Source organism: Microcaecilia unicolor, chromosome 1, assembly GCF_901765095.1.
Source record: "Microcaecilia unicolor chromosome 1, aMicUni1.1, whole genome shotgun sequence".
Taxonomy (NCBI): domain Eukaryota; kingdom Metazoa; phylum Chordata; class Amphibia; order Gymnophiona; family Siphonopidae; genus Microcaecilia; species Microcaecilia unicolor.
The window spans coordinates 480132194-480148666 of record NC_044031.1 but is presented as its reverse complement, the minus strand read 5'-3'; the positions used below and the strand labels follow the sequence as shown (position 1 = coordinate 480148666).

Genomic DNA, 16473 nt, shown 5'->3' with positions numbered 1-16473 from the left:
GCGAGGTGACGACCTCGTGGGGAGGGGCGGCTGCTAAACTTTTGATTTTTGTTTTAATACAGGCGGAAGCGGGGAGCAGCGGCGACCTCTGGGGGGGGGGGGGGCAAGGCCGTCCATACAGGACGCTCCTGACGAGCGCCTTTGCCCCCTCCCGATCCTTTTTCGATTTTTGTTTTGCTTTTCTATTAATGCAGGGAGAAGCCTATGAAGTACTGCATCCACCTTGTCGTTCTTTATTGGTAGCGTTTTTATTTAATCTCACTTAAACACGCCAGCTTGGATTTTTTATCGTGCAGGGGGAAGCGGGGAGATGACAGCTCAGCCCTTAAGGACAGGTCTGACCTCACATTAAATTTATCACGGTAAATCATTCATTGCAATCGTTGGTATGGTTAGTGCATCCCGAATTGTCCACATAACAATGGTAGTTACTCGTTTGCATTCCGTTTTCGTTAGCTGCTAGCGTCGTCGGAAAATGGCCTTTAATGCATGCTACGGTTGAAAATTTCTTCGTTAAAGGGTCGTTAAGGTTTAGTGCATCTGGGCCACAGTTCTTTCCTTATCCTTGTAGAGGGGCAACTATTTCAAATAATTTTCTTAATCAGTTTGCAGTGTTGCAGCCAGGGTACATTGCACATTTCCATTCCAGCTGTTGCTAAGACAGTAGGTTCCAAGTGGAAGAATCTTCCCTAGTTGTTATCCTGCTGTTTTAACCACAGGGATCACAAATCAGCTATCCATGGGCAAAAATGTAAGCGCAGTAAGAGAAAAAAAAAAAAAAAAAAAGACATACAAAACAGCAGTTCTAATGCGAAAAACAAAAACACTGATCGATAAACTTGCAAACCAGGGATCAAAACAGAGTTCAGCTGCAAGCCCCGTTATTTCACGCACTCCGTGCGGCCTTGCATTGTCCCTTAAGGCAAAAATGTAATTCTTAAATAAATGACAGACTAGACAAAAACAAACTTGGTCTGGCTTTTTCCCTGTACAGCTTACCAGCAAACAGGTCAAACAAACCAAAAATAAAAATGAACGCAATTTCTCTTCTTCCTTAAACAAAGGCTTTTTTTTTTTTAATGCATAGGAAATTACTTACACATGCTTACAGGTCGTTCTCACAGGGGCTGTAAAGACGTCCCGACAGATGGAACAATAAAACTCTTCATCCAGAGGAGACGCCCTGAAAACAGACGATGCTGCAGCCATGTTGTCTGCTCACCACTAAATGCAGCTCCGAGTCCTACAAATGTACACTTCTGTCTATCCTGCACTTGGGAAAGTACCTGGAAGAAAAAAAATACGTTGGGGAACGTCACCTTCGCAGGTACTAATGATCCAGTAGCTGTTCCTAAACAACAAACTTACTCCGACGTTACTACTACGAAACTTTCAGTATTACTTCCACTTTCACTTCACAGAGTCCTCCTCCTGGGGAAAGGCGGAGCTCTTCTATAGTGTCATTTCTACAGAAAAAGAACATTTGAGATGGGTGGGGGGGAAGTATATCCTTCTAAATAGCTTTTGTGTTTGGTATTTTATCCACACCAAGCTTTGAGATCATGTCCAAGTGAACATAGGGACTGATAGTGGTATTTTTGGACCCAAACAAACATCCACGTACGCAGGCATCCTGGATGGAAAGTCACGGGATAGGAGCTAATGCCCTCTTTTGGATTAAGAGCTGGTTAAAAGATAGAAAACAGAGAGTAAGGTTAAATGGTCAGTATTCTCAATTCCACAATCAAAGTGGTTTTACATATTATATACTGGTACTTTGTACCTGGGGGGGGGGGGGGGGGGGGGGGCAGGGCCACCAAGAGACTGAGTGCCCCTCCCCCAGCCCTCGAAGAGGACTTTGGTGCAGATCTCCAGCCAGAGCTCCAATAAAGCAACGGGGCCAGGGTTTGGCAAGGCCCCTAGTTATTCTCTTAACATCAATGCAAACTGCAGCAGAGAGGTCTTTCGCTGGCACGAGATGAAAACGGTTAACGGAATTCAAAAATGCGTGGGATAAACATAAAGGAATCCTGTTCAGAAGGAAGGGATCCTCAGGAGCTTAGCGGAGACTGGGTGGCAGCACCAGTGGTTGGGAGGCAGGGCTAGTACTGGGCAGACTTCTACGGTCTGTGCCCTGAAAATGATAGATACAAATCAAGCGCATCAACTCAAACTGATCTCTACTTATTGGTTCTTGATGTGGTGATGTCTCATCCAAAAGGAGGAAGCGCCTAAAAAAAAAAAAAAAAAAAAAAGATTACTCCATTATCACTTAATCAACCTTAAGGAGCCCCATTCATTCATCACATGCTAAAAAAACCTCCCGTTATTCTTTACTATAAGATAATTCTTTTTCATGTAAGTTGCACTTAATTCAACTTAAACCAGACATAGTAATAGGAAAAACTCTCTCTGCAGCTGCTCAGTCTGGTTTAAGTTGAATTAAGTGCAACTTACATGAAAAAGAATTATCTTATAGTAAAGAATAACGGGAGGTTTTTCAGCCTGTGATGAATGAATGGGGCTCCCCAAGGTTGATTAACTGATTGACAAAGGAGTACCCTAGTATTTTTTGAGGCTTTTCCTCCTTTTGGATGAGACATCACCACATCAAGAACCAGAGATCAGTTTGAGTGGATGTGTTTGGTTAACAGTGTGATACTCTACTATCTCTGTGTTGATATATAGATACAAATCAAGGTCAGGTATACATATAAAAGTAGCGCTTATGAGTTTATCTTGTTGGGCAGACTGGATGGACCATACAGGTCTTTTTCTGCTGTCACCTACTATGTATAGACTCTGACCCTGAGGAACCAGGAGCTGCTGGAGTGTTCACAGGAAGACAAGAAAAGGGGTCCTGTTCAACTCACTTGCAGAAAACTAGAGGGAGGACCCCCCCCAGACATTGTGGGGTGGAGGAGTAGGATAATGGTTAGTGCAGCGGCCTGGGACCTGGGTTCCCCATTCATGATACACTGACTACACAGTTTGTAACCTTTATATTGTAAGCTCTCTTGAGCAGGGACTGTCCTTCCCCATGTTTTAACTTGTACAGCGCTGCGTAACCCTAGTAGCGCTATAGAAATGCTAAGTAGTAGTAGTAGTTCTGCTCCCACTGCAGCTTCTTGCAAATCTGGGCAAGTCACTTAACCCTTCATTGCCCAGTTACAAAAACTACCTATATATAAATATGTAAACTGCTTTGAATGTAACCACAGAAAGGCAGTATAGCAAGTCTGAAGGATTGCAAAAATTTATTGGGATTTATTAATTAAGTTTAAAGTAAACCCTTCACACTTTCAAGGACTTTTGAGCTGTGCAGACTGCCCTATTGACTGCGAGGAGCATGCCAAGTGTGGATTACATGCTAGCAGTCCTCTTAACTTCGCTAGTCCTGGTTCTGCTCTCAACCATATATTGGAGTCAGTGACAGTCATGGATGGGCTCAAGCCCACCTAGCAGCATCACACCCTTCCTGCTCCTGATGGAGATCCCCAAGCCCCACCAGCTGTGGGGCTCCTCAAAGGCATCCTGAACTTTCTTCCCTACAGTTCAGCAGCTTTAGTGAGTTGTCTGCTGCCTGCTCAGTTTTGATGGAATCCCTGTGGACCAGTACGTTACGATTTTCGGTCCAGTGTGCCAAGAAAGCAGATAGAAAGGGATTATTTGAAAAGAAAGGGAGAACAAAATTGAGACTCATTCTGTCTCAGATTGGCCCCCAGTATGATTGCACCTTAGTATTGTCTGTTTTGGTTGCCCCATCTCAAAAAAAGGAAGTTTAAAAGGTTCAGAAAAGGGTAATAAAGATGAAGGGAGATTATGAAGAAAGGCTGAAGTTCTCTTCAGTTTGGAAGACAGACAAATAAGAGGGGTGGAATGGTTAAATAGGGAAATAGTTCTTCTGAAAGCTATTAAACAAAGAGGACACTCTAGGAAAACTAGTGTCCAACAAACTGAAACCCCATCATAGAAAGATTGCACACTGTAGAGTAACATGCTGGCTTCAGGAATATTACATAAAAAAAAGTGCCTGCAGAAACTTACACCTGTAACCCTGGTCCTCTCCACACAGTCCTGGATGCAGACTAAGCTCTTCGGGTCAGCACCCAGACCAGGGCACACAAAGTAATGTCTCTAATGAGCTGGGTGCAGGCCAAGGCCAGGGCTAAATCCCAGTAGACCTTGGGGTTCAAGCCACCACCACAGTCCCAGGAAAAAAAAAATGCACCCTCACTCTAGAAGTTTAAAAAAAAAAAAAAAAAAAAAACACTTGAACTTTTACTGTCAGAACTTCAGGCTTTAAAACAGGAACTTTTAGCAACAAGTCAATTTAACAATATCCACTCTTTATTCCTCAGAGGGAGGAGGGTGAGTAAATCCTTTTCAGTGTCTATTCAGTTCTCAACCCTCTTGAGCCCATCCCACCCACCAGGACAATCCAGGACTGTGGCTTGTCTGTTCCCTTGCCTTACAGACATCCCACTGGGTTATCCCCAGCTGCTGGCTGTTTCCAGGACTGGACCTCCCTGTCCATCCATCTTCACCCACCTCCGGCCCAAACAGACATACAGTTATAATTAACTCACTTATACAGGTTAACACAAAGATACTAGATGACAAAGGAACAGAATCTAGGATGTAACAATAATTAGACAAAGTTATCCTGATCTAGAATAGCAATATACATCTCATCTTAGTTGCTTTCCTAACAAGTATTTATGGAACCACCATGTCTTTAAATCTTTCTTAAAAGTAACAGAACTGGGTAAGCAGCTTAACATAAGATGGCATAGCAGGCCAAAAAATAGCAGATTTATTTACATGTTTGCTTACCACTTTTTTTGAGGCGATTCCCCGAGGATTAGGGAAGGAAAAACAATAATGGATTTACAAAAATTATATCAAGATAATGAATCCGGATAACATACCCAAAAAAAAAAAAAGCATATAAGGAATCAGACCACAAATGATCTTATATAATAAGCATCCCAGTTAAAAGAGCATTCTAGCTTCTACTGGAAGTCAGTGCAGTTTAATGAAAAATGGAGTACTATGGTCAGTTCTCAGAGAAAAAAATAATACTACCATATTTTGAATAGTTTGGATTTTTTCTAATAATCTCCCTGTGTTATACTCGGGGGGGGGGGAGGGGGGGGGAGAAATTCTCTAACCTCCAAAGCCTTCTTACTTCAACCTCTGCAATTCCACCAGAGATTACCCTATCTCAGCATCCCTTGCTTATTGTGCTGGGTAGGATGCCCCCTCACTCCATAGGTCCTGATGGGGGTTCAGGCATCCGCAGACCTTGTGCACAAAATGGCAGATTTTCTACCACACCACTCCCCCCCCACCAGTGACAGTCTGTCGTTACAGTATCATTTCCCATCTCACATTAATATACCGCATACTGATTGGCTGGGTATACCCCTCCCTCTACCCCCCCCCCCCTCAGCCAATAACCACTCTCCTTTCAACCTCTGGTTTGGAGGAGGAGGGGTGTCATTTTCTTCTCCAAGGAAAGGGATGGACTTGATATCAGTGGCTTAGCTATGTGGGACCATGGGGTTCTGGGGGCCCCCAAAAATTTCCTCTGGGCCCCTAGTTTTGCTGGTGGGGGTACCCAATCCCTGCCAGGTGAAGCTTTGTCCAGCACCACCACATTGCCTGTCCTGCTCCCTCCTCACATCCTGCACGCTCCTTTTAGTGAAATTGAGAATGCTAAAAAGGAGCGTGCAGGACGTGAGGAGGAAGAAGGAGCAGGGCAGGCAACGCAGCCGTGCTGGAGACTGGCACTGGAGAAGGCTTCAGCTGGCAGGGGTTGGGGACCCCTGCCATCCATGTTATTTGCTGCTGCAGCAGTGGGTGGGGAGCGGCAGGACAGCGAGGTGGTAGACCAAAATGTGCCCCTCCCACCTCAGGCTCTGGCCCCCTCCCACCGTGAGGTCTGGCTATGCCCCTGCTTGATATACCACCTTTCTGTGGTTACAATCAACGCAGTTTACATATTATATACAAGTATGTATTTTGTACCTGGGACAATGGTGGGTTAAGCAGAGCTGCCAAGGGGTCCCAATTTTTGAGAGGGAGATTTTAGTACATGCCCCCAGCCCCACCTCACTATGCATTGGCTCCACCCTTTGACATACCTCAATCCCACAGCCATTTCAGAAAATATTTTAATAGCCTAATACCCTTTTCAATTAGCTTTCAGAGGCCAAACATCTCCTGCCTCAGGCCAGGACAGTATAATGCTGTTACGGTATCCTCTCCTGACCTGAGGAAGGAAGTGCTGGTCTCTGAAGGCTAATCAAAAGTGTTTTAAAAATCAGTGAAGGTATCACCTTATTTTCTATTTTGTGTTTATTTGCATTTATTAATCTTCCTTAAAACACAGCTACCACATTGCTTTATCCTAAATTAAAAATAAAATTATTTTCTGTACCTTTGTTGGCTGGCCATTTACTTTTTCTAATTGTGTTGGTCCCAGTCTCTTGATTCTGCATTCCTTTGTCTTCTCTTAACTGTCTTGCCAGGGTTTCCTGTCCATTTGTCATTTTCTCTCCTTTTTCTTTGTTGTTTTCTTCAATTTATTTTTCTGCCTTACTCTGTCCAGATTTAATTCATTCTTACTATCCATTCTTTAAAATTTCCCTCTTACTTCATCTACCTATGGCTTTTCATCTTTTCCTCACTTTTGTTCTCCCCCATGCCCCTTCTTAGTAGTCTCACTAACTTTATCCTCTCCCCCCTTTCCACCCAGCATCTCCCTTCTTTCTCTCCCCATCCTTCCAGTGTCTCCCCGTCTCTCTGCATCCTTCCTTCCAGCGTCTCCTCTTTTTCTCCATAACCTTCCATCCGGCACCTTCCTTCTTCCTCTCCTACCCTTCCATCCAGTGTCATTCCTCTCTCTCCATCCTTCCACCCATTACCCTCTCCCAATCCTTCTAGACAGTTCTCTCTCGACCCTTTTCCATTCAGCATGTCCTCTCTCTCCCCATCCTTCCAGTGTCTTTCCTCTTTTCCTCCCTTCCATCTAGCATTTCTCCATCTGACAGCTAGGGCCTCCCCCAGTAGCTTCTCTCGCCCCATCTTTCCACTCATCTCTCTCTCTCTCTGTACCCCTCTTCCATCCAGCATCTTCCCTCTGGCTCTCCCCTGCTCTTTTCCATTCTCTCTCTCTTCCAGCATCCTCACTCCCCTACCTTTTCCAGCCACATTTCTCTCTCCCTCCAGGCCTCTTTACAGCAGTGCTGACAACAAAAAAAAACAAGCGCGGGGCCACAGCAGCCTTCAGGCATGCGCGTCGGCTCTGCCAGTCCTCTGCCCCCAGAACGGGAAATTGGCGTCAGCAGGGGCAGAGGATGGCAGAGCCGATAGTGCATACTTGAAGGCTGCTGTGGCCCCACGCTTGTTTTTGTTTTTATGCCGGCTGTAGAGAAGCAGCGGCTCCTTTGTTCCTGCTGTTCAACAGAACTGGTGGCGGAATTCAGTGGGAGACTTTCCCGCTTTGGCGGGAGTGCAGGAGATGACCCGCTGAATGCGGGAGACTTGGCAGGTATGGTTAAGTGACTTGTCAAAAGTCACAAGAGCTGCAGTGGGAATTCAACCCAGTTCACCAGGATCAAAGCCCGCTGCACTAACCATTAGGCTACTCCTCCACTTTGAGAACAAGGCCAGTTTAAAACAAAGACACATTAAGTGGATCTATTCACCTGTTTGTGAATTAAATGAACACTACTGAAACTTCTCCATTTTTCTAAGGAAGGAAAAGACAGAATGGTCTCCAGAAGAGCAGCAGAAAAATAAATGTAGGAGCAAACACTGCATAGGGAAAATCCCTCATGCTCAACCACTCATATGTGGCGTGTTTGATGGCATCACTGGTTACCAAGTAGGAATGTGTGCTGGTGACCTCAGAAATCCTGTCTGTCCAAGGGAAATAAGAGTATTTAATTGGTACATACCTTAAAAGTAAGGAGGGAGGGAGAAACTAAACCTGGAGGGGGGGGGGGGGGGGGAAGAGTTTCAGAAATATAAGGGAGAACACAGATTCATACCTTGTCTGTGGGCTTTAGCCTCCCGGTCCTGACCTTTGTGCAAGGGAGAGCCCTCCAGTCTGATGCCATGAATTTCTAAGACACAACATTTATCTGCAGCAGTGTTTACATTCCAGGGCTGCTGGGGGGGGGGGGGGGGGGCAAAATTCCCCAGGCCTCCAAGGGGGGGGGGGGGGGTCAGCCAAGCTACTTGGGTGGCAGCCCTGATACATTCAGCTGTACAATTTAAAAATAAGAGTTCCAGAAGTGTCACCCAGACCTCTGACCTGTACCGTGTGGGTGGTGTGTGGAAGCGGGATATCCACTTCACCCTTTTTGCTAATGGCTGAAGGAGAAAAGTGTGTAATCTGTACTTTACCAACAAGGTGGTGTTTGTTAATTCCTATAGCTGCTTGATTTGCCTGTGTTATCTTTGAGGTTGGGAGAAGAAATATCTGCAGCACCCAAACAGTCTCAAACATAGCTCCCACTTCCTAGGACCAGGCAACTGCCAGTATAATGCCACCGTGATCACTACGACTGAAAGTGTCTCTCTTACTACGAGACTTGAATATGCATACCCTGGAGAGAGGAGGTCAAGGGGAGATATGGTACAGATGTTTTGCATGAAAGACAAATGAACAAGCCATTTATTATATACAGTCAACAGCTCGTCTATAGAGTTGGAGAAACTCTGCTGTAATACTGCTCTGCCAATATTATCCCTGCAATAAAGTACTGAAAGACATTAAGTAAAAGCTTATTCTTTGTTCAGAACACATTCAGCTGTGTGGTCTGAATTTATTGAGAGAAAAATTAGCAGTAATTTAATATGAAGACAAACTCAGCCTCTTGGAACCTTTTCCAATCCCGGCCATGCTCGGAGATAAATAAGTTATATACACATCAGATTCATAGGCAACTGCCTAGGAGCAACCCGACTACCAAAGCCCAGCCTCTGCTACAGAAATAAATCCTCCAAGCAGGAGGAAAAATGGGCAGAATAAGGGAAGAGGAAAGATGGGTCTAGCTCACCAAGGAAGCAGCTACAGAAATAAAGGGCAAAAAAAAAAAAAGTAGCCTTCACAATATGCACATGAAAGCAAGAGTGTTGTACGTGTGCTTGATGCAAAACAGAAAACACAAATGAGAAGGAAAGTGTAATATGATTATACAAATATTAAAATACTGAGGCCCCAATGCTCAAAACTGCTGCGCTGTTCCAAGTAGCACTGTAAAAATATTGCCGGAGCAGCACAGAACGCCCTAATGCTCAACGCCAATGAGATGCAACTATAGAGGCACTCACTGTGTTGTACATTAGGGAGTTCAGAGGAAGGATTGTGCTTGATGTGTGCGCAGAAGTGTTCTGTGGTAAGCTCCTGTGCTCATGCTCCTCGTAAGACCAGAACATGAAGCATACATTGGCATCTTGTTTTCTGCCGGCTAAATATAAGCCTAATTTTTTTCTTTTTAAGCTTGGACACATATTTAGATGCTGGAAACAGATGCCAATGTCTGCTTTCACTGGCTTTTTTTTTTTTTAGCATAGACATTTTAAATTTAAATGCAGAAAACAGACACCAATGTGTGCTTTTGCTGGTCTGCTGTTGCTCACTACCAGTTCTTAAGGGCTTGCACGGGCTTCCTTCTGCTTCCAAAAGCAATCAAAACTGCAGAGTTTGCAGAAAATCATGAGAAATCCTCTTCCAAAGCAGGGCCACCGAGAGACTGGTCCGGGCCCCCTGGGGCCCCGCCGCCCCCCCCCCCTCCATCCACCACCGGGCTTGGCCCCCCTGAATTCAAATAGCGCCGCACCTTGACCTCGCTCCATGTGAAAGAAGCGCAGCTGCAGATCGCCTCCCTTCGGGCCTTCCCACCCTGTCCCAAGCCCAGGGAATTTTGTACCCCCCTGCCCCCCCCTTCGGCGGAACTGTTCCCAAGAGAAGACAGTAGGACAAGTAGGCTCTATCCAAACACCAGGGAGACATACGAGTTTCCAAATCTTTATTGAGGAACAATCAAACACAATTCCTTTGACACTAAAATTGGAACTCCTTGCTGGACTCCGCTTATACTGCATCTCCTGAGATTTTTATATATAAGTACATAAGTATTGCCATACTGGGAAAGACCAAAGGTCCATCGAGCCCAGTATCCTGTTTCCAACAGTGGCCAATCCAGGTCACAAATACCTGGCAAGATCCCAAAAATGTACAAAACATTTTATACTGCTTATCCCAGAAATAGTGGATTTTCCCCAAGTCCATTTAATAACGGTGTAGGGACGTTCCCTTTAGGAAGCCATCCAAACCTTTTTTTAAACTCCACTAAGCTAACCGCCTTTACCACATTCTCTGGCAATGAATGCCAGAGTTTAATTACACATTGAGTGAAGAAACATTTTCTCCGATTCGTTTTAAATTTACTACATTGTAGCTTCATCGCATGCCCCCTAGTCCTAGTATTTTTGGAAAGCGTAAACAGACGCTTCACATCTACCCGTTCAACTCCACTCATTATTTTATAGACCTCTATCATATCTCCCCTCAGCTGCCTTTTCGCCAAGCTGAAGAGCCCTAGCTGCTTTAGCCTTTCCTCATAGGGGAGATATGGTACAGATGGTTTTCCTTGAAAGTCAAATTAACAAACCTTTTCCAAAAAACACGGAGACTACAGAACTAGAGTATATGAAATGAATCTGCAAGGAGAGAAACTTCAAAACATCAGGAAAGTCTGTGAAAAAGTAAGGTTGCTGGTTGCCCGGAATGCTTTTCCATGGGAAGTGGTGTGGGCAAAAACTGTGACAAATGTTTAAAAAGATATGGGATAGGCAGAGGATCCCTATGTGGCAAAAGGACATTTAGGTGTGTTGGAATTGTGCAGCATGGGTGCCTTCATAAATCCTTATAGCCTCTACCAAAAGCAAATATTTTTCTCCTTTTACTAACATCAATGGTTGTCAGGCAAAATACTACAGGGCACTTGGACAAACTGGCTGTAGTTTTTCCAGAAAGTAGTAGTCTTCAGAAAGGAATTCCTGCGAGTATAAAACCCTGTTTCATATCCGAGTAACTGTTTTTGGCTCTTTTGCCTGTCTAGGCCTCTGACCATTAACACTAGGGAAGAGCCCTTCAAACATAAAGCCTTAACCATATAGATTCCAAATAGCCTTTATACTATGCTACCCTAGTTGGTATATCAAGGGCAAGAGAGTTATCGAGGAGATATATAGGAGATAGAAGCAGCTTGGGTACCTGCCCTGGATGTTTGAGAACAGGGAATCCTCTACATCCCTTCTGTGATACAAAGAAGAAAGGAAAGACTAGGCTGTAAGATGACCTGGACCATTTCAGCCACTGGTGGTCCAGAGCATCCACTGGGCTGATAGAAGTTACCATCTAAATCTACAGAGGTCCTGAGGAGCAAATATCATCTTATACAAGCTGGCATTGAAAGATCTACATCAGTGCCTAGGAGTCCCCGAGTGTCAATAACAGCTGTTAAATGAAATGCGTGTGTTTACTCTCACCACCCACTAGGTTTGTCAACATTTTGAAGAGAAAAACCCATCACATGCTCCACCCTCAAAAATAACTGGGGTGACAGCAGCTGTTTAGGCTTTTTGCAACTGAAGGTCATATTGGGAGGTGGGAAGCGGGGGAGTGAGAGGATTGAGCTACTGTCCCCTTCTTACATATCTGTATTTGCAGTGGGAATCAAACCCAGTTCAATTCCCACTGCAGCTCCTTGCAACTCTGAGCAAGTCACTTAACCCTCCATTGTTCTAGTTACAAAAAATAAACAAAAAAAAACAGATTGTGAACCCACTAGGGACAGAGACAGTACCTGTATATAATAAATGTAAACCGCTTTGATTATACCACAGAAAGTTGGTACATCAAATCTATGACCCTGGACCCTGACATTTGCTCAACCATATGGTGTTAAAATCCAAACATTCTACATACACAGCATTGCCCCTCCCCCACCCGGCTTCTCACCCAACAGTGGGTACAGAGCAGAGCTAGGACATTTCCTCAAAGCTTACCGTATTAAAGAAAAGGATTCTGATTGTAGTCTTCTCATAGCAGCAACATAAACCTGCTCAGTACCAGGCATACTGAGAAATAGAAACCTCTACAAGAAAAGCCACATAGAACTTGCAGCAAATCTACAGTACTAACTGCTAGAACTTGAAAAAGGACCCTACCAAGAAAAGGCAGCACCATAAATATTGCAACAAGCCCTATGTATATCATTTAGAAAAACTGAGCAAGACAGGCTACTATACATTCTTACATACAACGTCCATGCCCAACAGGATATCCAGCCTCAATCATACATACAGAGCATGGATTTTTCTTAACTTGGTAAGGGTTTAAGTAACCGCGGCGCAAAGTGAATGAAATATGCAAATAAAAGTTAAACCAACAACATGAAGAAGCCAGATGCTACAATGCAGTGCAACACAAAAGAATGAAAGATGGATTTCCCTGTGTACTGTGCAACATATAAAGACAGCAGATGTCAGGGCCAGCATTAAGGGTGGGGTGGAAAAAGGTATTACTACCAGGCCAATTTTCCTGGGTCCCAAGGACAGAGAGACAAACTCTCAAAACTGCCATGGGGCTTTAAAAGTCCCCTCCCAAATTTTGAGTCTCCCGTCATGTCTAACACTGGCTCTGGCAAATGTACATATTCTAAAATAAATAAATACTTTTAAACAAGAACATTCCATTCACTAGATACAAAATAAAAATTATTTTCTATTTGTGTGTTCTGCCCACTTTATTTTTCTAAATGTGTTGGTCCCAGGTTCTGGTTTCCTTTTCATCTTATTTATTGTCTGAAAGTTGCTATGTTTCCGAGTCTATCAGACAGGCGGCTCTCTTTAGAATTAAGCTCATAGAGAACAAAACAAACAAAAAGAGTCATAACCCCTCAAATTCAATCACTCAAACAAATATAAGCTCTTTGGGGAAAGGACCTCTAATGTGAGGCACCTCATGTGACCATAGCACCCATTTTAAAAAGTCAGAGGCTTTGTCTTCTATAAGCAATCCACCAAACTGAAAACTAGGACAGACATTTCCAACCTTTTTGGTTGTATAGAGGTTAATCGTTCAGGGATCCCTGTTCATCCACACCACTCTTCCTGGCCCCCTTCCCCTCAGTATCAAGCTGGTCCTGGGTAGGTGGGCCATTGGTCTACCCCAGTATGGCTATTCATATGCTCCCCAGCCCTTCTGCTTCTGGCCTCAATGGCTCCTTCCGATAACATACCCACAACCACTTTTGCTTCATTCTTCCCCTGCCCCATGCTGCTATTACTATCCCACCTAAAGAGGAGCCTGTTTATTTTGTTTGCATGGATTATAGTGACATGAAAACACTTTTTTGTTCTTTTCCGTGTCCTGTATCACTACTAGACCTCCACAGTCCTGTACACAAACCTATGAGACAGTACATTTTTTGTTACATTTGTACCCCGCGCTTTCCCACTCACGGCAGGCTCAATGCGGCTTACATATTGTATACAGGTACTTATTTGTACCTGGAGCAATGGAGGGTTAAGTGACTTGCCCAGAGTCACAAGGAGCTGCCTGTGCCTGAAGTGGGAATCAAACTCAGTTCCTCAGGAACTAAGTCCACCACCCTAACTAACTGAGCTTACAATCTATTCAAGAGTTGAGTTAAAATAGGGCCAGAGACAGAACCAAAGCGCTAATCTCTTCCCTTGAGTTCTGCAGACTTATTCCTGTGCATAAAGTTTTGCACACTTCTGTATGCTATTAACTAAAGACTACCATATAGTAGGAAATTGGGCCTTCCTACTTGTCTCTCTGTATTTGTACAAAATCGATTTTCAAACATCTTTAAGAGAGAGATATAAAAATAATTAAAATACCTTCTCCCAGATTCAAATATTTTCCATGGATCTTGCTAATTTTAGAGTGTGTTTTAAATGTCTTGGTCAGTTCTCAGAGGCTTCAAGGCAGTCTTGCTTGTCTACACTCTTATCCAGGGTATGTGTTGTGCCCTGCACAGGACAACCGGGGGGGGGGGGATTCCCCTGGGCCTGACTCTCTCCTGATTCTGACAGGATCCGGGTGATCGCATCCCGACAGGAGCAGGAGAAAGAAAACTCTGACGTTGGGCCCCCATTAGAGGCTGGGGAGGAGCAAACAAAGGGCTTTTGGGCCTCTGATTTGGCTGGTGGGGCTCCCCAAGCACCACCAGCAGAGGCCTTCCTTCAGCACTGCTCTCCACCACATTGGCTGCCCTGTAGCTGCTTTTCCCCTCATGTCACACATAGACTTGGTGACCACCCACCAGCCAAGGTATGTGGGGCAAAATATGCCCTCCTACTTTGGGCTCCAGCCCCCCCACCCCTCAATTTTTGTGGTCTGGCTATGCAATGGTCCAGGGGGACCAGCAACAGAAGTCCTAGGTGGGGGACCCTAGCAGCAGCCCAGTCTCTCAGCAGCCCTGACCCTGCACATTATTCCTCAGTCTTGTGCTCTATCAGGTATACACAGGCCATAAAAACAAAAGGCAAAACTACAAATATATATTTTTTAAAAAGTAGGTAGCCATATTTTATTCTGGCCCTTCAAATTATGTTGAGAACTATTTTCTTCTGATTCTCAAAAACACAGGAGCAAAGAAGCAGTCTCAGTTAAATGAAGTAAAACCAGATCACAACACATACTACTCAAAACTGAACAAACTTGCTGTGTTGAAAGTAAAGAATAGTTAAGAAATTAGAGTTTCTCTCTGCCAACTGAAGTCTTACCCTTCAGAATTCCTTCTGCCCACTTAAATTGTGAATTTAAAATGCTAAATCTTTATTCAGTGTTATCTAAAACTCGTCTGCAAGTATTTAAAAATAAATTACCTCCAGCCCCAGCTTCAGACCATCCTCCACACCATTATTAGCATCAGCTTAAAAAAACCCAATTCATTACACATGTGTGACCCTGTGAGGTTAATTAGAAGGGACATGCTGGAATGTGGAATTTCAACCTTTTTATTGTCAATCTTTTTAACCCTCTCCCCTTCCCCATTGTGTGGTCAAAGGAATTTTGTAGGGACTTTTACAATAACATGTTTTGATCAAACTGCTATCAAGTTAGTTTGAAGAATAAGATTTTAGGTCAGCCTTCATTTCTGACAACCTTATCCTTTTTCATGATGGGACTTGCAGCACTGATTTCAGTGGTTAGAATCAGGGACTACAAATACCATAGTGCTTTGGGATGTAAGTTCAAACCAAGGACTGGCCAAATAGTCTCCCATCTGGAACTGGTTTCCAATGCAATTCTGAATCACAATAACATTGATACCCAGGATTGACAGTCTCAAAGACAGAAAATTTTCAGATAGTTTGTCCAGGGTATAAAGTTAGAAAGATGTATGTGTTGAATTGCTTTGCAAGTGAAAGGAGCAACATAAAATGATATTTTCCTTCAAAAGGATATAGACAGAGTATAGAAAACATGAGGACAATTTTCAAAGGAAGGTGCCCTGATAACTAAAGAATTACCTGTATAAAGTTCCTTGGATGAAACCTGCCCTCCACTCAGTGGCTAAGAGTATGTGTATAGCAGGGGTTCCAAAACCTTTCCTGGGGGCTCCCAGTCAGTCAGGCTTTCAGGATACCCACAATGAATATGTATGAGATCGATTTGCATTCCAAGGAGGCAATGTGTATGCAAATTGATCTCATGAATATTCATGATGGATATCCTGAAAACCTGACTGGCTGGGGTTCCCCCAGGACATATTTGGGAACCGCTGGTCCATAGCACTATTTCCCAAGTAGATCCTGGCGTACTCCCTTGCCATTCAGGTTTTCAGGATATCCACAATGAATATTCATGACTTGATTTGCATGCACTGCCTCCATTATGTGCAAATTTCTTCATGTATATTCATTGTAGATATCCTGAAAGCCTGACTGGCAAGGGGGTACCCCTGGACCGACTTGGGAAACACTGGTCTATAGCAGCCATTCTCAACCCAGTCCTCAAAGTACATCGGGTTTTCAGGATATCCACAATAAATATGCATGAGCTAAATTTGCATGCTCTGACTCCTTGATATGCAAACCTGTCTCATGCATTTTCATTGTGGATATCGAGAAAACTTCACTGGCTGGGTGTGCCCCAAGGACTGGGTTGAGAACCACTGCTATAGGTTAAGACTGCCAACTGAATCCAGTCCTTGGTTTACCCCATCGCATGCAGGAACTTCTAGTTTTGAGTAGAGAGCTGAACGGGGTTAGTGGGACTCCTGCAGGGATCCCCTCCAGGTCCGCAGGATTGATGGACGCAGGTCCTGCGGTGTTCCTGCAGAAGTATAGTGCCAGGCCAGCCTACCTATCCTTTCCTTGTGCCATAGAAATTATAATAGCACTAAAAAAATTAAG

At 44.1% G+C, this 16473-nt stretch overlaps 1 protein-coding gene across 3 annotated transcripts in view; it reads right to left on the bottom strand.

Annotated features, from left to right (window-relative positions):
- The window catches only part of LOC115477197 (E3 ubiquitin-protein ligase RNF138-like), a 43287-nt gene extending 27613 nt beyond the window's left edge, over positions 1-15674 (bottom strand). The window contains exons 1-2 of one of the 3 annotated variants that reach the window (XM_030213894.1): positions 15589-15674; positions 1100-1286 (exon numbers count right to left, since the gene is read on the bottom strand). In XM_030213894.1, the coding sequence (XP_030069754.1) occupies positions 1100-1209 (110 nt within the window). In that variant the 5' untranslated portion in view covers positions 1210-1286; positions 15589-15674. Of the gene's footprint in view, positions 1-1099; positions 1287-1368; positions 1463-14838; positions 14867-15588 lie in introns of those variants that run through there. The other 2 variants (XM_030213904.1, XM_030213887.1) reach the window with 2 other exon arrangements.
- Between the last annotated feature and the right edge of the window lie 799 nt (positions 15675-16473).